The sequence below is a fragment of the Pholis gunnellus genome (genome assembly GCF_910591455.1).
Source record: "Pholis gunnellus genome assembly, chromosome: 5".
NCBI classification, from domain to species: Eukaryota; Metazoa; Chordata; class Actinopteri; order Perciformes; family Pholidae; genus Pholis; species Pholis gunnellus.
This window is the reverse complement of record NC_136531.1, coordinates 22515046-22542479: the sequence shown is the minus strand read 5'-3', so window position 1 is coordinate 22542479 and position 27434 is coordinate 22515046. Positions and strand designations below refer to the sequence as shown.

At 45.1% G+C, this 27434-nt stretch overlaps 1 protein-coding gene across 1 annotated transcript in view; it reads right to left on the bottom strand.

Moving 5' to 3' along the window:
* Positions 1-27434, bottom strand: part of nfixa (nuclear factor I/Xa) — a 109311-nt gene that overhangs the window by 63857 nt on the left and 18020 nt on the right. Inside the window, 1 exon segment of the mRNA XM_079159336.1 lies at positions 9604-10135. Coding sequence (XP_079015462.1) covers positions 9604-10135 — 532 coding nt within the window.

Below are 27434 nucleotides of genomic sequence, written 5' to 3'. Positions count from 1 at the left end.
GAGGGGAACAGGCGGTGGGCTGGGGAGGGGAACGTTGGGGTGGCAAGACAGAAAAGGAAAGGGGGGGGTTCCTGAGTGCTATGGCAACCTTAAAAATCAATCCCGTGGTTCTAAAAGGAGTCAAATAAAAAACAGACCTGTTTAGATGAAGATAAATCAATATAAGGACATTAAAATAACATCATTGATAACCCATAAAAGACAGGCAGCCACACAGAGAGTGAGAGAGCGTGTGTGCTGGATGCTGCTGATAACCTACACAAAGGGCTTTTTAAAGAGTCCCCTGGCAACGTGAACGACAGGATGAATGTGCGTGGCTTCTACCACTCTGAAGTTGGAATTGAAAAGTGTAAAGCTCAGCTGTCAGATCAGTCGAGCTGAGATGACAGATGCACATCTCGTATATTAATCCACAAGGCCGCTGCTATAAACAAGACGTGCTCTTAAACGATTATCGTCGAGTTAAAAAGGAGAAAGAAGTGTTAACATTCAAACTTAAGTGAGGCACAATCAAGCACGAGCTGAATTAAAGCTATTGAAAGACACCACGTTGTCTCGTCTTCTTCATTGCTCTTCTAAATGTAGTCTCAGAATCCACTAAGTGGTTGGAGGTGACTCAACCCTGATCTTTATATTCATAAATTCATTCACCGCCTCTTAATTAAAAAGTTTGCTTGACGGAAATGCACAAAAGGACTCCATGGCACTTAGTGTACACCTGGGTCCCTTTGGCCGACAGGCTGAATTATGAACAGCTGAAGCAGTGAGCGATGCACGGCACCTTGCTGTGGCCGGTTCACCGTGGCGTCCCTGAGATCCCAGGACTGTGCTCCTTCCAAACTCTCTCTCCCGCTCTCTCTCTCTCTCTCATAAAAAAAGACCTGCTGCTTGGCTCATAAGACTGTAAATCATGCAAAATAGAGCATAGCACTCGGTCTGGAAAAAATAACCATGTATAATGAGCAGACGGAGACATATGCACATATGCACTCTCTCTCACACACACATGCGCGTCCGCGGGTGCACGCACAGAAATCCTTGCCAAAAGCGCACCACCCCCTACGCCGCTTTGTACTCGACGCACAAACACATACTGTCATCGGCCTGTCCCGCGCTTCGAACCCCCCCCCCCCCCCTGCAAAAAAACACAATCCTACCCTGGATCCACGCTAGTGATAAAGAAGGAACAAAAACTCACTATCTGTACCCCTCCACCACCTTACCCCACTCCTCCCACCTGCTCCGTATCCCCCACCCCCCCCCAAACTCCACTAACGCCATTCCACTCCAAACTCATCCTGTTATCTAAACAAGCGTGCTCTCGTCAGTGGGTCCCTTTCTCTGTCTCCTCGGAGAAAAGAGAGACTCTCCTGTTCACAGATGAATGGGGTCTTTTGATGAAGCACCGAGCCTTGTTTACTGCCACTCCATTTATTTACCGGCCTGTTTTTCAAGTCGTCATTGAGGGACACTCCACCAAAAACACCCCTCCTCACCCCCTCAACCTCACCCACCAACCCCCTTCATCTCATCCTCTGCTTAACACCCCCCCCACACCCATCCCCTAAATACACATACACATATACACCCCCCCCCCTCAATCCCATGTCGTTCCCTATCCCGTTTCATCCTGCTTTCTTCTTTCCGTCTAGTGTCCTAGATCTGTGTCCAAACTGATTTGAAGCTTACTCGCTTACACAGACGCATGCCAAATTTGATTCTCTGCATTCTGTTGTGCTTCTCAGTGAGCCCCCCCCCCCACACACACACACACACCACTTTCTGTCTTCTCTAAACTGCTCTCCTTCTCACGGTGTAACGAACACCAAACGATGCCCCTCATGAAGGTTGTATCTCACGGAGAAGGAGTGGCCCGCTGCGAAACGGCTCTGACATTTTTGACTGAAAAAAAAGGCCACACAAACTCTAGATTACATTTTTAAATAAGTAAATAATAAGTAACGTTTAAACCAGAAAAAAAAATAAGTGATCGAATGAAATGTTCTGAAAATCCAATAAAGTGAAGGCAATACGTTTGCACAAAACAAAAGAGAAACTGCAATCACGCCCGTATATTAAAGCTTTTACTGGATTAAATTTGAATCTAAAAAAATTCAAACACAGCCTGTGATCAAACGTCAAGGGTAAAGATAGCGTTAAAAAAAGGCAAGATTCCAGTCCGTGTGAAGACATATCAACCGAACGCCCGGTGGCAAAACATCTTTGCGTACTAAATGAAAGAAACATCAGAGATTTGAAAAAGAATAAGAAAACTCAGTCAAGGCTCACAGCCCATGATGGCCCGCTTTCATGAAAAACTAGGATAATGGTCCTATTGAGCAGTAAAATGTTTGTGCTTACAAGTTATTATACATTTTTCTGTAGCAGCAAACAGGAGTCCAGGGTGCTAATGAGGCGAGGGGAGGGCATTCATTTGAACCCTAAAGAGGAATAAAAGAAAAGGGGAACAAGTGAGGGAAAGAAAAGAAAAGAGAAGAAAGCGAGGATCAGAGGGAGGAGGTTGGCAGCGACTGTGTATGAAAATTTGGCTTCTTCCGCACAGAGAGACAGCATCGTGCCAAAAACGGCCGACGACACAAACTCCTCTCACTTTCTGAACATCAGCGTTAAACTCGCCCACATAATCATTTCTCTATTCTCCATCCCACATGTGCAAAATGAAATGGAGGTTGTTCAGCAGAGCCATCTCTTAATAAACTGAATAAAAACAACAACAACAAAAAAAAGAAAAGTAATGGTGCTTTTGGATGTAAAAACGCAGCATTGACTCTCATTCTAGCATGACTACGGCTGTGTGTCTCTGAATAGCGTCGTTAGCCAGACTTAGCGGCCGGTGCCAGGGCCTCGCTGTGAGTGCAGCCCGGTGAATAAGGCATGTTCCCTGGCTCTCCCTGCTTTCTGGCTGGCCTGCCTGACAGTGAGCGTTGGCCACTGCACTCTTTCTCCTGCTCCTCCTCCTCCTCTCTGAGGTCGGGAATCCCTCCTGAGTGGGTATATGGTTTTTGGGGACAGACACATTTCATGGTTGGCGCCGCTACAAAAGCCTGAAAAGAGACCCGGCACTGGGAAGACACAGTATTAATACAGACAATACCACCCCCTCGCTGCTTCTGACTCTCTCTTTTCTCAATAACCTCTTTCTTTTCTTCTACTTCTTTCTCTTCCCTTCTTTTTCCACCCGTTTTTGCTCTCTAGGTTTTTTTTTTCCAAATAAAAAAAACATAAAAAAAAAAAAAAAGCCCACTTGGCTCAAGTAAAGAATGCAGTTTTTATCACTGAGTGCTGAGCTCAGCCCACACCCGTTTTTTATTTGATGTTGGTTAATGTGTTTTAATGTGTCATTAAATGTCAACAGTAGGTATTAGACCGGGTTCAGCAGCGTGTGAAAACACCCTGTTTTCCTTTAGACACAATTAGAAATTGCTAAGCAGACTTATAAATACTTTTCCACAGATCATGTAATTATTTATTGCAATATTATTTTTTTAAACAATTATAAAGATCAAAGTATTTTCTTTCACCATAATATATTTTGACAAATTAATTGAACACATTATATGTGGCCACAATTATAGATGAAAAAAAAAAGCACTTGGGAACTTTGTATCTGACAGCAATAAATGTAACATTTTGTGGAAATATAAATTACTACACAAACAAGGCAGCTGTAAAGTAAAAACACACACCATGAGTAATGAAGAAACACTGAGATAAGATTTCCCTTTCATCCCGCAGGTCCGCAGAATACAAAGCTGAGGAACATCTACGTCAACTCTTGTGCTTTTCTAGCGTTACGCAGAGCTTCGCTGAGGAGAAACGGGACAGAATCTGACAGCTGAGTTCATTCAAAAAAGGAACGGTTGGGGGATCAGAGAAAAAACGATAAAAGAGCCAAATAGCACAAACTGCCTCATTTGTCTGTTCCACCAGGATGATGGCCTCCCGATTCCACTGGAATAATCTGTTTACCTCCCAACTCCCAGCGCTGAAACTCCTCACACAAAAGGAAACAGATGCGGGTAGACCAGACATTTTCAGGGGTTTTACTCTCTCTCTCCCGAGTCAGACACAGCCAAAGAAACAGAGGCTTATGATCGTTATGTAAAAAAAAAAAAAGCTGTTTCTAGGACAAAGGCACCGTATCACGGAGCATGCCAGTTTTCACTGGTCAATTTAATGGGAGACCAAACATAACAGCATTGTCTCTGACTCACGTTGCTTTTTTCCCCCTCGAGTCTGCTTGTGTCATCATGGTCTCATGAGATAAATGCAGACCCTGCGGTTTTGGACCAATCTATGTACGTCTGTGACAAACCAATGTTAGCCTCCCGTCTGTGTGTGTGTGTGTGTGCGCATGTTTTGGAGCGAATGCGCACACAACAGGGCTTTGGCTAGCCCTATACCATTAGCTATCCAAATACACAGACTTTTTTTTCTGAAGCCAAGAATAGTGTGAGAAGACTCCCTCTCACTCTGTCTCTCTGATGTGACGGGGCTCTCCCTCTATCTGAACTCTTTCGATTTGATGTGTAGCCACATCGACGGGCCCCTGACGCCAGAGAGAAAGACGGAAAGACGCGGCAAAAAAGAAGACGCGGGGCCCCGGCTAAACGAGAGCCATCGGCGAACATCCGCCGATGCCAAAGCTGCTCTGCATGTGGAGAGCTTTTCTTAGCCACCGTGGGCCCCGTTCCCACCACACACAATACAAAAGCCTCAGACCTGACCGGCTCCCTTGGTGTCGGGATTTCATTTAATCAAAACTCAGTGCTTACTTCACTGCTGAGGGTCATCCTAAGATGTGCACACACACACACACACACACACACACAAACAAAAACACTTATGCACAAGGACAGTCCACTCAACCCTAGTGATGTCATGGGAGCTGGGGAAGAGATCCAGGAAGTAATTAAGAACAGATTATTTTCACAGAGGAAAAGGAAAGAAACACTGAGCCACGGAGCAGTGGGAACCTGTGGAACCCATCAGTGTATCCTGTCAACTTTTGAACACATTGGGAGCCATTCATCATGTCAGCCACGACTGTCAGGGTGCCTCTCTTTTTCTCTGTTTCTCCCTCCTTCGCCCACATTTCTGTTCTTTCCTTCCATAAATCCAGAAAACACCAGGAGTTTTCCTCAGCGATGAACAAAAGTGGGGTTTTCATTAGTGAATCCTTCCTGTGGTCAGTGAGTGTGGGGGGGTGGGTGCTGGCCATAGTGCTAGGTCTTTCTCTGGGCTTTCTCACAGAGCCGCCCAAGGCATGACTATTGCTATAGCGAGAGGGAGGCGGGATCTGGCACCGTAAAGCACGGAGTGTGGAGCGGTCATGGCAGAAATGGCACGGCGAGCACATTTCACACCTCCCTCGGAGTGACTGCAAATTTCCTGTACTGCACTTTTGATTGGAAACACATTTGAAACATCTTTTCATGATCACACTTGAGAAAAGAAAGAAAAGTTTTTAAAAAAAGGAAAAAGAGAAAGCAGCAAGAACGAGGTCCAAAATATGACGAAGTGCACGGAGCTAACTTTGGACCTCACAAATGAGTTTTTTTCCTTCTTTTTTTATTAATCTTCTATTTTTCCAACCTTGAAAAAATCAGAAACGTGCTGAATTGAAGCTAAAACAGCACAAAGGTTATAAATCAAACAGCCCGCTGAACACTATGAGAAGCAGCTGAATGATTTCTCCTCAGATGGAGAACAAGTGGACCCACCTATGAGGACTTAACAGAAGTCAGAATTATACATCAACCAGTACTATGAACGAAGCCTGTCCAACACACTCCATTCGTGGGTTATCAAAGCGACCCTGGCAATGTGCTGGCAGACCTTTGGCTCTTTCCAGACCACTATCTCCATTATGATACCGGTCAATCACTCTTAATAAAACACTAAAAATAATGCACCGCTCACTGTGCTGCACCACTCCTCCCCTCGTCTCTACTCTCTGGCAGTAGTTCAGCTGCAATGTTCAAAGACACGTTGCTCTGTCTGGTTTGCTGCCCTTTTTTTCGGAGGTGGCTGAAAAACAGGGGGAGATGGTTCTGTACTGTGGCGGCGTGATTTGCTCTGTTACGGCTGCAGCGTGTTATGCGCCGTAACAGAGGGGATCTCAAAGGCTGGCTGGCTGCAGAACAGCCTGAGAAAGCCTGACGGCAAGCCCAGAGATTCCCCGTGGCAGCTTTTGCCACTCTGTCATAAACAAAACACAAGACGTCTTTCTCTTCTTCCCACACCAACGGGGCTCGGGCGCTGCCAAACAGAACAATCACTATCGCAGCCTCTTCTGCTTTCCAACGCGCGCTCTCTCTCCCTCTCTCTCTCTCTCTCTCTCTCTCTCGCTCTCTCTCTCCCAGTGTCTCCTACAATATAAACAAAAGAGATCAGCAGAGGCTTTACCTCTGTGAGAGCAACAATGAGGGCGATGTTTAAGGAGACAAAACAAAAGTGTGCACGGGATCAAAGAGGAGCGAGGAAGACAGAGATGCTAAAGACCGACAAAACGCAAACCAAACAAAAACAAACAATGGGCACATCTTGTCATTCACTGCGCAGCTGAGGAGGAAAAAATATGTAACCGCTCATCACTGTAACAGATAAATAAATAAAAAGCCCTTAATGTGTGTATGCTGACAAATAATGCTTCGACAAGTAATAAGTGAATGACACGTTACGGTGGTTTGTCCCCAAAGTGTCCCTCCAACCAGGACTTCAACTGAGCAGGAGCTCTTTTGGAGTCAGATAAAAGTGGACACATTAAGTCCATATTATATTATGAATGGGCAGCCCCTCCCAGCAGCCATGTGTTCAACTGTACTGCTGTAAACCAAAGTACAGTAGCGCCGAGTGCACAGCGGCCGACTGAAAGCTGGAGACAAGAGGTCGAGGAAACCAGTCATGAGACGTTCACAGGTTGTGTGTGTTTGGTTTCACTGTGTGTGTGAACATTTTAAAATATGACATTTCAATATCCTCCTTCAATCATATACAGCCACCATCACTCACTAGTTTATATTCAGAAAAAAGTCTTCATGTTAATTATAGTGCTATATATATATATATATGTCGTATAATAATAATAATATGTTCAGCTCTTAAGTGTTTTGTTTCTGCGTCAGAGATACATTTTGCCCTCTCAATACGTTTTTTAAATTTGGCAGGTCTAAAGAAACGTAAATCTATATTTGTTTTGATTGTATATGAAAAATACATAAAAACACTTTCATAATAATTTCCCTTCCAAAACTAGAAATGCAATGGTGAGGCAAAGTCTTTCTAGATTAGGTGTGGGCCAATTATTTCATATTTTTTTCTTGAGCTAAAATTAAACAAACATAATACTATAATTCATTGTAGTCTGAGAGTATGATTTACAAGACAAACAGCGTTTAACAGTGCTGCACATTTCATAATAAACTGATCCAAAACTGAATCTGCAGATATGTTACTAAACCGCAAAACACCACTGACCCAAAATCCACAATAACTTATTTGTTTACAGCACTGTCTCAGTTATAGTGGAATAACTAAGCTAGTGAAAAAATAAATAAAATCAAACAATATTATTTCACAGGATTTTTTTTTCAGAAAAAAATCCACTAAAACATGGACTCAGATTTCATCAGTCAACGTCAGGACTGCCCGCTACCTCCGGTTTATCACCGACACAGACAGACCGACGAGCTGGAGCTGCCGCCAGGGTTTGGCTCGGGCCGTGTGAGGTGTTTGGCCTGGACCAAGATTTTGGTATGTGTCGAGAGAGAGAGAGAGAGAGAGAGAGAGAGAGAGAGAGAGAGAGAGAGAGAGAGAGACAGAGAGAGAGAGAGAGGGGGGGAGATAGCATTTGGCTACACTCACATTAGCGGCTACTAGTTATGCCTAGGCAGAGTGAGTGTGTGTATTTGGGCAGTGACTGGGATACGCTGTATACATATATATATATTTATGTGTGCCTGGTTGTGTGTGTGTGTGTGTGTGGCTGGTTGAGTCACTGTTTGAAATTTCCAGAAAATTCCAGCTGAGATAATATTAGGTCATGAGCGTGTGTTTGTATGTATACGTAGCCAGCAAATGGTGAAGTAGTGTGTATTTGGAGGATTTGGCTGTGAAATGTGTTTCGTGTGTGTGTGTGTGTGTGTGTGTGTGTGTGTGTGTGGTGGCTGTGACAGTGTTTTTTGCAATGCGGGGGGATGAAATAACACAGCCAGTGTTTTGGCTGTGTGTAGAGTACGCGCACTGGAGGCTACAGTGATGTTTGGCCGAGTGCGAGTGTGTGTATCCACGATGGTGGCTGAAATACAACAATGTTTGGCTGTATCACACTGTATCTATGGTAGTCCTTGGCCTGGTGTGCGCGCCGCGTGGGTGTGTGTACGCAATCGTGACTAAAACCGTGTTTGGCATTACGTGTGAAAGTGCGCTACAAAGAGAAGTTGTTTTTTCATCTTTTTTTAAAATCAAATGTGTGTGTCTTTATTTAGCTGTGTTTGTGTGTGTGTGTGTGTGTGTGTGTGTGTGTGTGTGTGTGTCTGTGTGTCTGGGTGTGAAGGTGGCTGCAATAGTATTGGCTGTCTCTGAGCAGTGGCGTTTTGTGTGTGAGTGTGTGTTTGGCAGCCAGGTCCAGCGTGGTGCTAGCGTTCAGGCAGACGGTGAAGGCGGCAGCAGCCTGCGGCCTGAAAGCAGGAGACTCACGGCTCTGCTCTTTCTCTCTCTCTCTCACACACACACACACACACACACACACAGACAACCTGGGCTGGGGCCAAATGACGATCCCTGGCTACAATGGCCTTATCGTGGCACATACACTTCGACAGACTGAGTACAATCTTATAAACAGCGACTCTCACTCATCGCACAAAAACACACAATTTGACAGTGGTGATCATCTCATTAAAAAACACTCTCTCTCTCTCACACACACACACACACACACAGGCATGCAAATTCCTTCCTATAAAACAACACCAAATACATGCTCATATGAAGCGAATGCCTCGCTCAGAAAAATGAACTCGTACTTGCCAGAGCACGCTGGCCGAATGCCCTTGACACACACTCACATATTCTTTTTATTGTTGCTGATACTATGTTGTCATGTAAACAAACACCAAGGAACAGAAGAAAAGGAAAAATACGCAAAAGACAAAAACCAAAATGACTTGCCGTTTCCAAAGAGAACAAAAGCAAGAAGGGATACATATTTTGTTTCCCAAAGGTAAATGTTTGCTTTATTTAATTAAAACAATATTTTTTTAAATGAAAACTCACTAAATTCAAAATATCCATAAAATAATATTAGATAGCTTAATTATAATATAAATTATTTCCTCAATTTTAAACCCCTTTTTCGTGTGTTTCTGAAACTTATTACGTGCATCTTTACACTGAGACCTATCTTTATGAATTATGATTTCTGTCAATCCCTCTCTATTTAATAATGTGTCACAGTGTTTCTGTGCTAAGTATGTTTCTGTGTGTGTACATCCATATGCACAAGCACACGGGCATGTATGGCGAGTTATGTGTTGGCATCGCTCCTTAACAGTGTCTAGTATCCAGTTGGCCACGTACCTGGCGAGTGGACGAAATAGGCCAGGTAGAGGTCCAGCTCCTTGACGGACACTCCGATGTGGTGCGGCTGCACGCACAGGCCAGGGTTGGTGCACTGTGGCGACTTGACCAGCCGCTCCCCGTCCGTGCTCTCCAGGGGGCTGCCCTTGAACAGGATGACCATCACCAGGTCCAGCCGCCACACCTTGTCGGCCTGGCGCAGGCAGTCGATGCGACGGATCTTGCCCTTCTGGTCGGGGTTGGACAGCACGCAGCTGGGGGCCTTTTTCCCCGTGATGCTGAGCACAAAGTCCTCGCGGAACTCGGGCCGGATGTCCTTGCGGAGCTTGGCCAGCAGGCGCGAGGCCCACTTCTGCTTGATCTCCGGCTTCTCCCCCAGCAGCTCGTCCTTCACTGCGCGCTCTTCCTCCTTGGACATGCGCTTCTCGTGCTTCTTGAAGTACTTGCGTTTGCGGGCCTGCAGGTTGAACCAGGTGTAGGCGAAGGCGCGGACATGGGGCAGCAGGGCCTCGATGAAGGGGTGGAATTCATCCTGGATGAGGGAGGAGGAAGGGGGGAGGGTGGAGGAGGAGAGGGAGGAGGGGGGGAAGCAGGAGGAGGCAGTGGAGAGAGAGGGGGAGAATGGGGGAGAGAAGGATGGGGAGAGAGGGAGTGGGGGTGAGGAAGGGAAGAGAGAAGAGAGGCAGTTAGCACCGGCACGCAGCATGGAGGAGCGGCGCCTGCTCTGTGTGAGCGGAGGGAGAGAATGAGCGAGTGGTGCCGAGAGAGAGAGAGAGAGAGAGAGAGAGAGAGAGAGAGAGAGAGAGAGAGAGAGAGCGAGAGAGAGAGATGCTTTACACTCTCTACCTAACACAGACGCATCACACTGAAGGACACACTTTACACAACACTGAACAACACAACACTAAAAGAATGAGGTAAAAGATGAGAACGGGATTCTACTGTTTTCTTTCAATAATATTTGTTTCAACATTTATGTGCCTGCCTAAATATATATTATCAAACATGTTAGTTATAAATACAAATATTGCCAAACTTGCATTTATCGATAGCAAAACATTCTAAAAAATGATGTTATATATCTACATCCATAAAAAAGTTTTATTTTTAATGCTGACTGACACCATAAACTATAATTTATGATAAAAATACAAAAGAATTATTTGAGAGAACTCACATCAAATTCAAATTATTAGAATTAAACATAGAATATGTGTCCATAAAAAACATAACTGCATCCGCACTCAAAATAATGTCATAACAGTCGCTATCACAAAACATATGTGAATAAAACAAGAATAACATGGTAGTTACCATTTTGCTCTCTCATCATAAATTCACCCGCCGATTGCAAAGAAACTTAAAATGGGAGGACAAACAACTGGATTGCTGAATCAAAATGTGCTGAAGTAATGCTGCGTATATTAGAAAACAAAAGACTGAGTGGAAAAAAAAGAAGCAAAATAAGAAGTTGAGAAACTGTCCAATAAAAGCAGCGGGGGGGAGGGGGGTAGCTGAAAAAGAGGAGGCAGGCCAAGGGGGCGCAGTGTAATAGCAGCACAGGAACACAGGAGGTACTGTAGCAGGAGAGGTGCTGTTCAAGAGCACAACAGAAGGAGAGTGGAGAGAAGTTCAGCAATCGCTCTGTCTAAAAGGAGCTAAAAAAATGTTTCAAATAAAAATAGAGCTGGACTTGCACGAACAAAACAAAACAGATATTGCAGCAAAAAAGGATAAAATTGTCGAAAACTTAAACAAGCCTCTTTGTTTGCAAAAATATGTAGCAAAAACGATCTTGACAAAAAAAACAACAACAACAGCAAAATGCTTGGCAAAGCGGCGCGTGCTATTGGTTCAATTCTGTGGGATCTGCATGAGACTCACGGAGAGAGAGAGAGCTGGACAAGGGGGGTGCGGACGGAGGAGAAGAAGAAGAAGAAGAAGAAGAAGAAGAAGAAGAAGAAAAAAACAAAACAAAACAAGAGGACCGAATCAATGTTGGAAGAGTGTGCACGACCGCTGGCAAACCCGAGTGCAGCTTCTTTTTTCCCCCTCTTTCTCTCCAACTCTGTCTCTCTCTTCCTCTCCACTTTCCTTCTCTAACCATTGACTGAGTCTGTGCCAACATGCAGAGGGCCCACCTATTTGGCACCGAAGCTCAAACAGCCCAGCCAATACGCACGCTCCCAGCGCTGAAAGGGAGGGAAGAGAGGGATGGCAGAGGGAGAAGCAAAGCGGTGGGGGGGGGGGTGGGTGGTTGGTGGCTGGTAGTGGAGAGAGAGAGCGAGAGAGAGCGAGCGAGAGAGAGAGAAAGAGAAGAGAGGGAGGGGGAGAGACGGGGACTGTGTGTGGTGCAGGCAGAAGGCACGTCATTAGCCAAACAGACAAGTTCCAATCTAGTGCAAAGGCAAAGTCCAGAGGATATTAATTTTACATGCATCCAATCCAGACAGCGCCTGCCTTCGAAAGCCCCCCCCCCCCCCCCCCATTGCCTTCGTCACCAGTGTGGTCACAGCCATCCCAACAAACCAGCTCGCTCCCCAACTGCACCCCCACCCAGCCCCACCCCCTCCAGAAACACCCCCCCCTCTCTCTCTCTCTCTGCTCGCGTTACACCACCTTGGCATGGGATGGCATGAGAAAACACAGGCCCAAAATCCCACTAGACCCTGAGACCAGCAGCTGCTCCTGGATTTACCACACAAACAAAGAGAGGAGGGGGAAGAAAATGCCCCCCCCCCCACCCCCTCTACCAAAAAATACCATCCAAAAACATGCTCTCCTGTTTCAAAATGCACTCTCACATCCAAACTGGCCCCTTCTCTCCCTCTCTTGTTTTGTTTTTTGTTTTGTTACTCCACTTTAAAAGCCCCAACAGCACAGACACAGAAACACATTAAAAGTTTCTGTTACCAAATTAGAGAGCAATCCCATTTGTGGGCGATTCAGTGGACAATGACGGCTGAATATGCTGTGGTGGACAGCTTCATGTAAGAAGCCTATATACATGTTAAGCTGTTTAACAAGGCGAGGCGAGCGGATATTAAAACCGTCTAAAACAGGCTATACCGCTTCCCTGTAATTCACAAAGCTTTGCCTAATGCTTTCAAATTCAGATACACTGCTCTTTGGAATAGCCAAAAAGAATTATAGTTTCCTCCTGCAGGCGGTAAATTGCCCATATTTTCATTGCGTTGCATTATAAAGTACACAGTGGCACATGATTGGGATTGAGCAGCGGAAAGTGAGGGAGCAAAGGGCTGTATAGCTGCCCTGGCAAGCGCATTGTCTCATCCTCATTGGCTGACCCACATGACCTCAGAGGGACAAGCTGTGCCCATTGCACCATGGGAGAAATATCTGAGGGACAAAGGCTCTCACCCGGGATCAGTTTAATATAATCTGATGCATGTATGAAATACGTATGAACCCCTCCTCTCATTAGAAGTGCATTTAAATGTCATACTTCCAAATCCCCCCCCCCCCCCCCCAAAAAAAGAAAATTACTCATCTATGCTGTCCAAATTAGTCCACAGGGCTCATAGGAAATATAGAGACATTGTCAAAACTGGAATCTCGGCAATGGGCAGCCACAAAAAGCTAACTTGTCATGTGGCAAAGTTGAGGGCCCGGACATTTGATTGTGGGTGGAGGCCCCCTGCTGTGCAATGGAACAGGCTGTCTGTGTGAACACCCTACAAAGGCCAGAGTCCTCTGGTTGGCTCCCAGGACCATCAGATTTAGCCTGGCCTGCTCCCTCTGTCAGTGTCTGACAGAGGAGCCGCAGCCTGGATGACTGGCCGGTCCACTGACTGGCTGGCAAGCTGGCTGTTCGGTTGGCTGCGAGGCTACGTGACTGGCTGGGTGAATGACTGGTTGGCTAACCGGGTGGGTAGCTAGCCGGTTAGCTGGCTGCCTGACTGGGGAGCGCGCGTGCGCGGGGGGGGGGCACGCAGCCCCATCTGGACCAGGCCGAGCCGGGCCGGGTGCCGATTGTTCATGCTAACATACGCCTGCCTCACACAGCCGCAACCGAACACGTGAAAAATGTGGGAATGAGAGAAGATGGCGGAGGCAAGAAGAAGGAAAAAAAAATGGGCAAAGGGAACATGAGGAGATGGAATTAAAGAGGCTGCGCGTGTTTGTTTTTGAAGAACAATGATGGAGGTGCGTTTGTCGCGTATTTGAAAAGACTGAAGGGATCTGGACTTTTTGATAAATGGGCCGCAGACAAAGAAAAAGGAGTGATATGTGCCAAGTATTACAGTCACTTCCTGTAATATCATCATGCCATTACTGACAGGCAAAATGATAATAACCGAGATCACTATCAGGGAAATCCAAACCTCTCCTTTGTCTACTCAAACTAGCAATACATTTGCTTTTGTAGTTCCTGCCCTGCAACATATTTTCAGTAAGATAACTCTTCTTGACTCTTTATACAACAGAGGATGTAAAACAGACAGAAACCTCTTATAATACTATAGAACAATCCAAATTATTGCTATTTGTATGAAATGTGTAGAAAAAATAATCCCTTTTTGAAATCACTTAGTTAAATCCACTGCCAGGCCTATTATGATCATAAACTGGACCAAACACTAAATATACACAACAGCATAACGCAGGCATTGAGGTCTTTTTTTTTGCAATTTGCAGTTAAGGCAAGATCTTTTATGATTTTGGCCAAGAAATGAGTCTGTGTGGCACCCTACTATTTAATGCGTCCATTTCTTCTTATTATTTTTTTTGACATTTTCAAACCCACATTTCCTTCAGCTCATTAGAGGCGGTTTCTCCTGTTTGCCCAGAGTTCTTGGGGGCAGAGCGACGGGTGGCAGTTAGTTGAGGCCTTGGCTACTGGACTCTTTAGGTGTCTGCTCGGCAATAATTTGAGCGAGGGCTCGTCTTATCTCTGCGCGCCACGCTCTGTCTCTCAGAAAAAAAAAGGACGACCTTTGTTCGCCGGGCCGGGCAAGACAATCTCCCCTCCTGCCCTGACAGGGTGAAACTCAGAGAGCAGGAGAGAAACGCAAAAAAACACCTCAGGTTTCGTTAACATGGCCAAGCTTGGAGCAGCAGCAACTGCCAAAAACACAAGACAAAAGAAAAACCCTATAAACTGTAAGTGTTGTGTTTAAGATTTTGATGGTTATTAAACAACAAAACCAAGATTAAAAAAAAGAGAGAGTGCTTGGTGCAGTTTTACCCACTGCACCATTGTGTCATGCTATGGCTGCCTGTTAAGAATATCCTAAATGTCCTACAGCTAAAAACAGGCTGTGGCTGTGAAATGAGGCCTGAAAACGTAAAGAAGTAAAATGTCACCAAAATCCAGGTTTTAAGCAGCGGTCATGTCCTGTCATGTCCTATCGTTGAAAATTGGCTGTTTTGTTTATTTCAGAACTATCTAAACACCAATAAATATATGATATACAGGTTTCGACTAGGGGAGTTAACTTATCCGTGTAACGCAGCTATGGGGGCGCACACCAAAACCCCTCCGCGTGGCCGGCCCTTTACCTTAAAACGGCCTGCACCCTGCGTCTCTACATTTATAAAACAAGATACAAAATGAATACTCTCAGCTTGAAAAGATGGAAACCTACCTCGGTCGCCGTGTTCAGCGGGTAATTATAATCTTCCCAATACCGGCGCAACGTTAGTTTTGGCTAATAACGGCAGTCTTTTAGGCTTATTACGGCCGTCTTTCTCTCTCTGTTAACCTTTAGCGGAAGGCGGTGTTAACCTCCGTCTGTGTGTAAGTAAATCTTTGTATTTTACGAATGTTAAAATAGCCAACATGTCTCGTCCTCGACAGTACAACTGCTCTAAATACCAAATATGTCCACATCTAATGGCCCTCCTCCCCACGGAGAGAAAACTGAACTTGAGCTCAGCTCGTCTGCCTTCCGCCTCGGTCTCGTGCGGCCTACGTTAAACAAAAGCGGTCAAAATAAATAGAAAAAGTCGAAATAGAATTAAAATGAGGCGGATGTGTCGTAGTAGAGCCAATGAATAAAAACAGTGTGAAAGTATGACCTCAGTGAAGGCAAACACTCGCCAGAGTAAACAAATATGTTACATTATGCAGCTTTCCCCCATAAGTCAGTGCAGATGTATTAATGTAGCTTTTTTTTTTTTTTTTAGAGAGACTATTAACACCTTTGTGCGAAGAAAAAAAGGATTATTCGTTCCCGTCTCTGGGCTATATTTGCATACAATCAGTTTTAACAACCGTAGCTCGGCCCTGTTTCCCACACTGCTGTCAACAGCTCTAACAAGCAATTACCTGAGAAGATTTGTGATATTAATCTTAGGTATACAAATGAATGCCACAGGGCTGACATCTGTATAGGACACGAGGAAAGAAAGATTAGGTAATGCATTTACTTAATGCCACATCCTGCAGGGTGAGGACGAATTGGTTGTAAGTCAACAGGCATGAAATGTGATCTCACTGGGCATGTGGCATTGGATTAACAACATGAAGTTCGCTCATTTTGTTTTCTTCCTTTTAAGTGTTCAATTGTTATTGCAACAAATTAAAAGTGAATGGAGTAGAAGTAATACATCAAGACAAAATTTAATTAAATTAGGTCCATGAGCCTCACAACAGGTCTCATTTAAATCAGAATAATAAATGCCCCCAATTCACATTTCCTATTTATATTATAGTATATTATATTATATATTTTTTACCACCAACATCATCTCAAATAATTAAAATTCCATCAAAATTGTGGTGTAAAATGTAAACTAGCTGGTTAAAAAAATTAGGATACGTAACTGTTATAATTGTTAATTATAATAGTGAATTTATAAACACCACTGTAATGTCCTGAAAATATATATATATTAAAAATGTGTTTTTAAACAAAGAGCCATTATTTAATTAAAATTCTGACTCATGCATACGTTTCATATTTGCCGTTTAATACGAAAATGCAGAACATTTGAGTCATAATCATTTTTAATTGCTGTTCCATTGTAAATACATGTTCATAACTCGTGATAAACATATATATATTATATGTATAATATATATATGTTTATCCATATATATATTTATCCATATATATAAAATATTTAATGTAATATTCTATATTAAATAACATTAATAATCAATTGATTTGACCAAATATTTGCTGAAAGAATAAGAAACACTGGGACATAAAAAAGCGTTTGCCTTTTCAACATTTTAATGAAGCATCTTTACATAAAATTAAATTACTAAAAAGAGAAAATCTACACTTAATTTTAATTTTGAAAAATGCTACAATGAAAAATTGTATTTGTCACACAAGTCTTTTGTTAACACTATTCAGGTTGATCCTGTAAGATAAGGTTGGGAAACACACACACACACACACACACACACACACACACAGAGAGAGAGAGAGAAAGCTGATGAAGATTACAGCATGTCACGACGTGTCACGACTGGAATGTCACTTTGACATCTGCTGTGCGAAATCACATATTGACAAGTACTGTGGTGATGTAAAGGAAAGACTGTGAGAGATCTAAGCTATTTTCCCTGTGTGTGTGTGTGTGTGTGTGTGTGTGTGTGTGTGTGTGTGTGTGTGTGTGTGTGTGTGTGTGTGTGTGTGTGTGTGTGCGTGTGCTCTGACTACTCTAGGTGGTCTGGAATAATTAGCATTAAACTGTTTGCACTTTGTATATAAATCAAAAGTAGTTTTTTTAATCTTCACTTTTTTAAGCTTCATGATTCTAAACTTTACATAAAACCGATGTTGAACCATTTCTCATGCAGTAGGCATGATGCCATTTCTGTCAATTCTGTTAAAAGAAAAGTAAAAAGGAAGTAGAAGAGAAAAACAAAGTTGCTTTGGCTTGAGCGAAGTTTCCATATTTGTATTACAGGAGTGCAGGAGAAGTAAAGGTGCTCAGCAGACTAGTGGAGAGAAACACCCTGCCATTAAGGGGTGATGGGTTAGTCACCCCACAATCCTCAGGGATATAAAATAATTACGGACAAGTTGACATAAACTACCATTTCCTTGGAAACTCTCATGACAGAAGAAAAATAAGTGTCCTTTTTTTCTCTTCCCCTTTCATTCACGTTTCCGAGCCCACACACATTCATTCACACACACACAGAGCCACATTATTCTTCTTAAAAACGTCCTCGGCGCTGCCAGTCCTCCTATTTCCACCCAGCTCAAAACCTTTTCATCCATTCATCTACACCCCCTGGAAGAGGGAGAAGAAAAATATTCTCTCTCTCTGCTCTCTTTCCTCCCAATCAGCACAGATTGATGTGTAAAGTGTGTCTGCGCATCGTTTGTAATTACGCCTGTTTACACACTGAAGCATTACTATGTGTGAAAGTCTGGAAGCCATTTGTGGCATGAGGCTTGCGAGGGGAAAGACAGAGCGAGCGAGCTTTAAACAGCTCCAGAGACACAAGGACTGATAGCAAGCTGGGGCTTCTGACATGACTGCAGACCGGGGTAATATTATACTCAAATATGCTTTCACGTTTGTGTGATGGATTTGTCCACGCAGACTGCCTCAGCCTCACATGAGAGCACATCAAAGATAAAATCGAGGGCTCTTTATGACTCTATTTTGGTATCCAGAATTTATTCAGCCAGGGTTTACTTGAGGTTTGTGTGGTTTTTCTACGACTCTGGCCCATCTGCATGAATTTCACCTTATACACTTAATTATAAACATAACTTCAACCCCACAAGTGAGTTATAGTCCCCCTTTTATATGCTGAAAATATGTGAGCCGAATTCAATTTGGACGACTTCAAAATACATTTTGCGATGATTAAACGGTTAAATATATTTGCGGGTTTTTTTTGGCTTTGAGTTGGAGAGCGGAATTCAAAACTCATACAGAGCGTACGCCAAAATGTACGGTGGGGACTGCAAAATAGGGCTGTGCGAAACACTATACATTTACTCCTTCCAATGCTAAACTGGATGTTCATCTTGATAGCAGCGCCGTCAATTAGAAAGAATGTTTCCCATAAGGGGATGATGTTATCGTGGTATAAATAAAACTGGGCAAGATTATAGATTTCAAACTAAATTAGGAGATTCTGGCAAAGAATGATCTAATAAAACCACGTCAACATGGGGCTGCAGCTAGATGAGGCAGTATAGGATTACATGCACGCTAAGTGAATGCATATAGACTACTGCATGTGTGTTTACACTGCCGAGGGTCCTGCAGCGTCGCCATGGCAAGCACACACACACACACACGCATAAACGGACTAACACACACACACACACACGTAACTGTTGGTGTGGCATTTTCCGACAGGACGTCGGAGCAAAACTGAGAGTACAGCGTTTCCCCTCGACAAGGGCGGCCATTCCTGATAAGGTCAAGTGGGCAGTGTGATACTTGGAGTGTGTGTGTGTGTGTTCAGGGTGATAGCAGCAGCTTCATGCTTCAGTCACACGGGGGGGACGGAGAGCGTCCCCTCTCGCGTGTTCTGTCTCACCCCCCCCCCCCCCCCCAAAAACCACGGCTGCTGCACACACCTAACAGCGTTCCAGTCGGCGCATGGCAGCGGCCGCTCGCTGGCTACGCCGAGGCCCTGCCTCCAGCTGCAGAGGGGGCTTTGAGCCTCACGGTGAGCAAATACAGCAGGAATCAAGCAGATAATGAAACCCGATACTCGCCTCCCTCCCATGCCAAGGCCTGCGTCTCCTCGCAGCACAAGAGATGCACTATTGAGAGACTTTCTCTTGCGCACTCTTTCGCTTCACTCCCCCCCCCCCACCCCACCCTTCATTCTTTTATTCCTCCCCGGTCCTCGTTCTGCCAGTCGGCAAGGCGAGATGCCAACCTCTCTCTCCCCAAAAGCCGGGCAGAGTGCCCTCACCCTTTATGCAAATGCTTCACCACTTGCCCGACTCACACATTGATTCTCCCCCTTCCCCCTCACCACCACCATCACCTACTCCATTCCTTCTTTAATTTCTTTCACCTCTTACTCTGCAACCCTTCTCTCTCTCTCTCTCCAACACTTTTTTTCTCCCCTTTCCTGTGCTCCATATTGTCGCTGCACTTCAGCCATCCCTCTCTCTATCTCTAGCCATCTAGCATCTCTCACTCTGCTCCCCCTCACTCCTTTCACGGTGGAGCTCCCCTCTTCTCGCTGCCCCTCTCTCTCTCTCTCTCTCTCTCTCTCTCTCTCTCACACACAGCTTGACTCACCCAGACTCAAACTTGTGCACTCGTACCACGGCCATTGCCAGACAGACAAGTGCAGGAACTCCCCTCACCCTCTCTCTCCTTTTCTCTCTTCTTTTCTTCTATCTCTTTCTCTCTCACACGCGCACTCATTGACTGGTGCTTCCCTTAAATTAAAGGCAAAGCATATTGTCTATAAATTACACTTTTTATTAACTGTTGCAGTTTGTATAATCATGATATCATCTGTCAACGTTTAGTAAATGTATAATTTGCAAGAAGCCAGTTGGCACGTTTATCCATAACTTCACTGTGAATTTATTCCCTATTTTTTGCGTGATTGATTGCTTCCTTTATTGTTGAGCAGGGAGCCAGTGAAGCGCACCAACACTCCTTTGATGCAGGATTATAAAGGTAAAAGATACAAGAGTTGCAGTCACGTTTAGATGCTTTAACAGCAGCCATTTGCGTACGGCGGGATATCTATTGTTCCAACGTTGCAGAGCGAAGCTAATTCACGAGCTGTGGGCGAAGCGGATCTGATCGCAATCTTGCTGATTGAAGGATTAATAACCACGAGAAGAGATTCTGTGACACATGGCTTTATGACACCCTTTTTAAAACCTACTGTTGCAACTCATACTCTGTGGTTTTCAGTCTGCAAACATGGCTGTTTTCTTAGTTCCCTAAAGAGGTGACATTTGTGGGGACACAACAGAATTATTGACGGGGTTTAATTTATCAAATTACTTCAGTCAAATCTCCACAAGTCCTTTAACCTCCATGCAGTTCCATGTTCAAAAATAAAAGCGGCTTAATCTGTGACCTTCTAAAAACCTCAAACGAATAAAAGCGAGTGCTCGATAAGAAAAAGAACAGAACATCTCAGCCTGCTCACCACAATTTATCGTTTCGAGTTACAACGCCGCAAATGGGTTGCGCTACTTTGTCGATGGGCAGCCGACTCTTTTACATTAGCATCCTATTTCCGCACCAGCGAGCGCCCTATCAGGAACACTGAAGCTTGCGGGTTTAACTCTGCTTATCGTGTGAGCTGGAGTTTGGCCCCTTTGCTGAGTTGGCGCTGCCAGGGTTAAACGGTGCCCGCTCCCTGTGGCATGATATGAGCTGGGCCTTTGCCTGTGCACTCTGCCTTGTCTGCGCTGCGAGTTGGTAGTGTCAGGGGTTAAGAGTGGGTGGCTGCTCCGAGTGGCTTCCTATGCCACTCTGATCCCGGCGGGGGTTAAAAGGTGTCCGCTCCAAATGGCGTCCTCGGAGCCGGGTCTTAATCTCTGCTGCGCTTGACAGCGTTTAGGTTAAAGGTCGCTCTGCCCATTTTGAGTGGCATTCCCTGTAGGGCAAGCACCATGCCAGGCAGGAAAAGACACAGAGGCCACATGCAAAAACACATGCGAGGCGAGAGACAAAGAGCCCTAACAACCACATGTAAACACACGAGGACAAACATACACAAAACCATATTTTCCGTTGTGTCCTCAAAGAAAGCAAGGAGACAGGCAGACACACGGTACAGAAGGGCGCCTCTGGGAGAGAGTGTGCGCAGTTATCTCCTCCGTGACCACGCGTGCTGACTTCCCGGGCCTAAACTACCGCCTCGCACAGACCTCAGGAGCACCACAGCACCACAGGCAGACAGCCATAAGTACATGTCCTCAGAGGGGACATAAAACAGAGGGAGCCCACCTCGATAAAAAAGGCACCTCACAAACAGGCTTGGGAGAGAAAAAGGAGTGCCGATCCGAGCTTCAGATTAGTTTAGTGCCAGATTTAGAACGGTGATGCATTTTATCGTAAACATTATAAGACAATGTGTGAGAGAAGGGCAGTTATCCTAACTCTCATTTCTTCAGTACAACAGCTACTATCAAATTCAAACTACTACAGTATCTGCTTATGAGTGACGACTTAATAGCTTTTATTTGGTGAACTGATAGTTCGTGTTTTATATTGGCCCTAGTTACCTTGAGATCCCTTGCCATTGTGCTGAGAAATGAAAGAGCAATACTGTATATGTGTGACCAAACGTTCCCTTGCAGGCTTTGCTATTTTTGTTAACATACTGCTGAGCGCCTTCGCGGTTTTCCACTCTATGCGCATGCGTTTTTTTGCAGGAGCGCCCTGAACGCCTCGAGTTGAAAAAAAAAACATTTAAACTTAGCGTTCTTTCCTCATTGTGGTGACTTTTGCTGGACATCCTGAGCTACATGACTTCACCAACCGTTACAGCGATCTGAAGAGAAAACAGCAGGAGGCAAATCACTGCGCTAATTCAAATGTTGGGTTATTCATTCAAACTGTACTACTAACTATTAGGCAGCATACAGTTTATGGTTTGTGTTAAGCTAACACTAGCAGTCATTCGGTGGTTGCCTAGCAACAATAAAATATATATTTTTTTAAGGACACAGCAAACTGCAAAAATCACTGTTTTGTCATTGGTGAAGAAAAAAAAAAAAACATTTCCTAACTGCACTAAATCTACGTGTGCCGTGTCGTTTTTGCAGCGAATAGTACAGTGTTTATCGACTCCGGGCTGGTATGAAATACCAGTCAGTCTCCATTTATAAACATGTGATTGTATGAAAAGATAGTATCACAGAAGAGGGAGCCAGAAGGAGAGCGAGCTGGACGGGAAGCAGCAAGAGCTGCCACGTCAGATGCTGCTGAGGCTTCTTGGCTGTCAGGACTGAAACACGCACACACGCGGTGTGGTCTGCAAACATCCACTCCAAATGCAGACACACACACACACACACACACACACACACACACACACACACACATACAAAAGGGTTTGCCTTTGCAGTGCTGTTGAGGGAGTAGGAGTCATCAGCCAAGCCTGACACCCATGCTCAGTGTAGCCATCACCGCTGTCTCTCTGTGAGTCAACATGGATGGAGCCGCTCCATCAACAACACACACAGGCCCTAATAATAAAACCAGCAAATCCCTCTCACTCCAGTCTGCCTGCCACACGCCAGAGAGGGCATGCCCCCAAATCCCCCCCCTCCCCCCGGTCTGATCATTTCCTGTTCGGACTGCTACTGGATTTACACTCATCATTTGGTTACACTCTTTAAGCGTTTGAATAAATATTTTGTCTTCTGAATATCAGTACAGCATTTGAGCGCTTACAAACAAGCATTTTCTAAACCGTCACAACCGAATGGCGAACAGCGCTGTATGCAAAAATGTATTCACACGCACAAAGAAGAACCTCATATAGGGAAATGTTGTGGGCAATATTCAAGCTCTTCGGCTGCCCAAAAAAGAAAAGAAAAAAAATCAGATGCAAAATTGGATTTGGCCGCGTCTTTATTTAGGCTGGCTTTCCAATTCCTGGAGAAATTGCATTATTGCACACAACAACTCCCATTGTTTCGGCTTTCTGTGTTTCCAGAGAGGAAAAATCAAAACGGGAACGCTCAATCTGAAGGGGAGAGAAAAGCTCTTGATGCAGAGATTTGATTCTCTAGATAGCACTTGGCACCATTTGCCTCCTTTAAGTACTGTAACATGGTTATGATACATTAGCATTCCTTCACATTTACGTGTGTATCAGGCATTTTTTGTCGGAGAAGAAGCGGAGGGAGGAGGGGAGAGGAGGGTGGCGGTCTAGAGGATGGAGAGTCAGGTGAAGGATTAGCATTAAGAGGCCACGAGGGAGTAAGAAGTCGCCCGATGAGCAGCATTCCAGCGGACAAAGCCGAGCGAGTGGTGGAACTGTTTTAGATAGGAAGCTGTTCTCAGGAGAGGCAGACAGGGAGTTAGTAAAGTGGCTTTTAAGCTCACCAAATCCAACATATCCCAGATAAGACTGTGGCTCCTCCTGAGGGGAACGAAAAGAGAGAGGGGGGGGTAGAAACGGAGAAAGAGACGGTGGAAGTAAAAGACGTATTGAAGGAGAGCTGAGGGATGGGGAGAGAGGGAGACAGAGAAAAGCAGGCAGAGATAAGATCTTTTTTTTTAAAGGCAAAAGAGAGAGGGGAGGTTTTGAGAAAGAGTTGGAAAGAGAGAAGAAGAAAAAAAGACAGGAATGAGGTGTAAGGAAAGTGAGAGCATATTGTCAGATGGGAGCAGATGTGAGCTCTGGTGTTGGTTGATCCCGTCTCATGAACCCGGAGACACTGAGCAGCCCTGCCTGCCTCTCCGGCAGGATTTTATCACCTGCGTGAAAGAACGCACACCGGCCAGCCTCATCAATCTCTGCTCTGCTCGCTAGTCGCCTGAGGGGAACCTGTGCAGGCCTTTAATGCACTCTTTAGTGTTCGCGCTGTGTTTTGGATATTGTGTAGGCCACAAAGTCATAATGCAGAGGCACCGGAATCCCGAGACACACACACATGCAGGGAAACTTTTTGCCTCAAAAGTTGCTGGCTTTGTTTTTGTTTTGTTTTTATTTTTTCCGTCTAAAAAAAAATGTGTCATTATGAAATGCTCATTTTTTTCATGTTATTTTTATTTTACTTAGTTTACGTCCTTATTTTAAAGGTGCTTTAAACGAGATTGGGAGCATTTCTGAAGCCTCTCAACGGCTCTCTACATGGCGACGGCTGAGCCGGCGGCTGGAAGCTAACGGTGCTAGCAGTGCTAACAGTGCAAACTGCAGCAAAAGTGCCGTCAGAGTCGACGGTGTTTACCTAAAGGGAACCGGATGGTGGATGCAACGCTTCGGCGACAAAACAGCCGTATGAGCGCAGTGCAGAGCGACGGCCCGTGAGCTAGCCAGTGGGGCACTAAAGGAACGCACAGTTGGCCCGTTTACGTCGACAAAGCAAGGAGAGGCTCGGATAACAACACTCGGGTAGAACAAGCGTAACGAGATGGGGGGAGAACGTATACTCAGACCCGTTTCATTCGTCTCAGTTAGACTCACCTGTACAGCTGCCTCTGTCATTTAGTTTAAAGTATTTTGCTCTTTCATGTCCCTAATGTTGTCCGCCTTCTGCACACAAACCACAGTGAACCGCCTGGTACATGCACGAGCGGGAAACGACAGCAGACAGGTGCACACCCACAGGCCCACTGGAGAGCAGAGAGTCAACAAACAAGGGTCAGCTTTTAATCATCCCTAGTTTGTTTGTTTAGCGGTGGTCAGGTTTTTAACTTATAAACCTCACAGACTCCATTTAAAAAAAGCCCTCCTTTTAGACTCCGCAGAGCGTTCAAACGGTATTAATTCCTCTTGCTCCGGGAAAAGGCCGTCCCTTTTCCCGGAGCAATCCATAACATCTGAATATAAAAATAAATATAAAGCGCGGGCGCGCTCTCAACCGCCAAAGTGAGGAGGGGAAAAACCTGCCGGGAAGTTTGACGGCAGTGTGTGTTTTTCCTCTGCTTCACCGGGCGTCCTGGGACGACATGTTTCTCTGCGTAGTCACTCTCACTGTGTTGCGTCCTACTACAATCTTTTCCTCCTTCAATAAAAAAAAAAATCTCTTTATTGAGCCTCACTTTCTGTCTTCTGTATCGCCACCCTTGCTCCCCCCCCCCCCCCCCCCTCTCTCCTCTCTCTGCTGGACACCCCTGTGCCAGTTAACTCACCACAAGCCAGAGGGAGGACCGCAAGAATGCTTAAATCAGCATAATTAGGCCTGTGTGTACTTTAAACACACACGTTTCCCCAAAAGCCTGGACCCCTGCCACCCGTACACCGCTGTGTGCGCAGCCACGGCCCGTCTCTCTGAGTCAATAAACACAAACATATCAGCGGTCCGCCTCGCACACGTTCACACAACACACACACACACACAAATATATATGCAGTACATGAGGTGAAAAATGATGCTGTATCCCTCTGCCACCCAACTTTTTTTTACTGAAGCTTTACCTCCCTCATACAGCTGCCTCCCCCCCCCGCCCCCTCCCATTCCAAACCACCATCACCACACTAACACAGTTTGACCCTCTACACTGTGTAGCTGCAGGGTGAGGAAAGTAAATTAAGTGCACAGGGGGGGGGGGGGTTACGTTTGTTGAGAACAATTTCCACAAGTGAGCCTGTAAAAAAACAAATACAAATGAAGCACGAGCATGAGCTAAAACAATGGCAGGGATCTCAGTTGAGTTTGCGGTTTTGTCCCACACACATCTGCATGTATTTTTAGGTTTCACTGGTGCATTAACAAACAAATGCCTCCCAGCGAATCCAGGGGGTGCTCTGGACTGCATGTGGGGATTATCAGTAGTCATTACAGACCATTTAATAATAATCACCGCCATTCAAAACGAATCCGACTGAGCGTGCGATACTCGGATGGCCAATATCACTGGCTGAGTGGATCGTATTAAATTAACTGATTCGACAATGTCATTTAGATTATCACGCAGGGATCCACACAGAACTTCTTTTGTGCGGCTCGACATACTGCATACTCGGTGTGAGGTAAGAGCCATGACAGAGAGGACACACAGGAACCCACAGCATCGAAATACCGGTTTTAAAAAGGCATCCAACAAAAACAATACACTCAAAACTCAAAAAAAAAAGTGATGCAAACTTTCACTTTCTTGTCCCGGGAAAATATTTTGCCGGCAGCATTTGATCAAAGTGGTGTGATACTGTTTATACGAGGTTGCGCACTGAAAACTAGCCACAAAGAAGCCACTCTGTGTATGTCTCTCTCTCTCGCTATGTCTGTCTGTCCCTGTCTCACACTCACACACACACACACGCACACACACACACACACACACAAACACACACACACACACACACACACACACACACACACACACAGAGGCACTCATTTCTGTGTTTGTGCGCTCACACAGCTGTGGATCTTGTGCAGGGTTCAACCAAGGTAAAGATATGGTATATTACGCAATGGCTTATAGATTTTTCCACCCCTGGCAAACTGCCAGCGCTCTCAACGGGAGGGAGTGGGAGAGAGAGAGAGAGAGCGAGAGAGGGAGAGAGAGAGAGAGAGAGAGAGAAGGGATCAGAGAGCAGCACACTTTGTTCCACAAAGTCTGACTCACTAACTGGATTCGCTGGCTACCTTGCCGGGACTGCAGGCCTTCATGACCGGTAGTTTAACTTGAGGAAATAGGGCTGAACAGAAGCATGCGAGTGCGTGTCACTCGATCGCACTGGGAGAGAAGAATGTCGGTGCTTGTGCATCAGGTATCAGATACATCTGTTAGGTCGGGTGGATATTTCAGCTATCACTCGTACCACTCAGGCGATGTGGACTGCTGCTGCTCTATATCGGTCTGCATCTGTCTCACACACACACACACACACACACACACAGCGCAAGCAAGCAAAAAATAAATGACCTTATAGTCCGTTCAACACAGTGGGGTGTCGTGGCAGTGCAATTTATCAATCTAGATTGTTTTGGTGTGAATCGCCCAGTTTTGTAGGTGTCGGCCGTAGAGATGTCTGCTTTCTCTCTAATATGATGGGACTGTATGGAGCTCGGTTTGTGGGGCTCAAAGCACCCAAAAAAATAAGAAAGACATTTAAAAAAATCAAAAACTAGGCAACTCACACCAAAACAATCTAGATTGATTGATAGCACTACAGGTGAGACGAACAATACATCTTTTGGGGATTTTGGGGTGAACTGTCCCTTTAAAGACACCTCGGTGAAGCTGCACACGCGCGGAAGTTACTGCTTTTT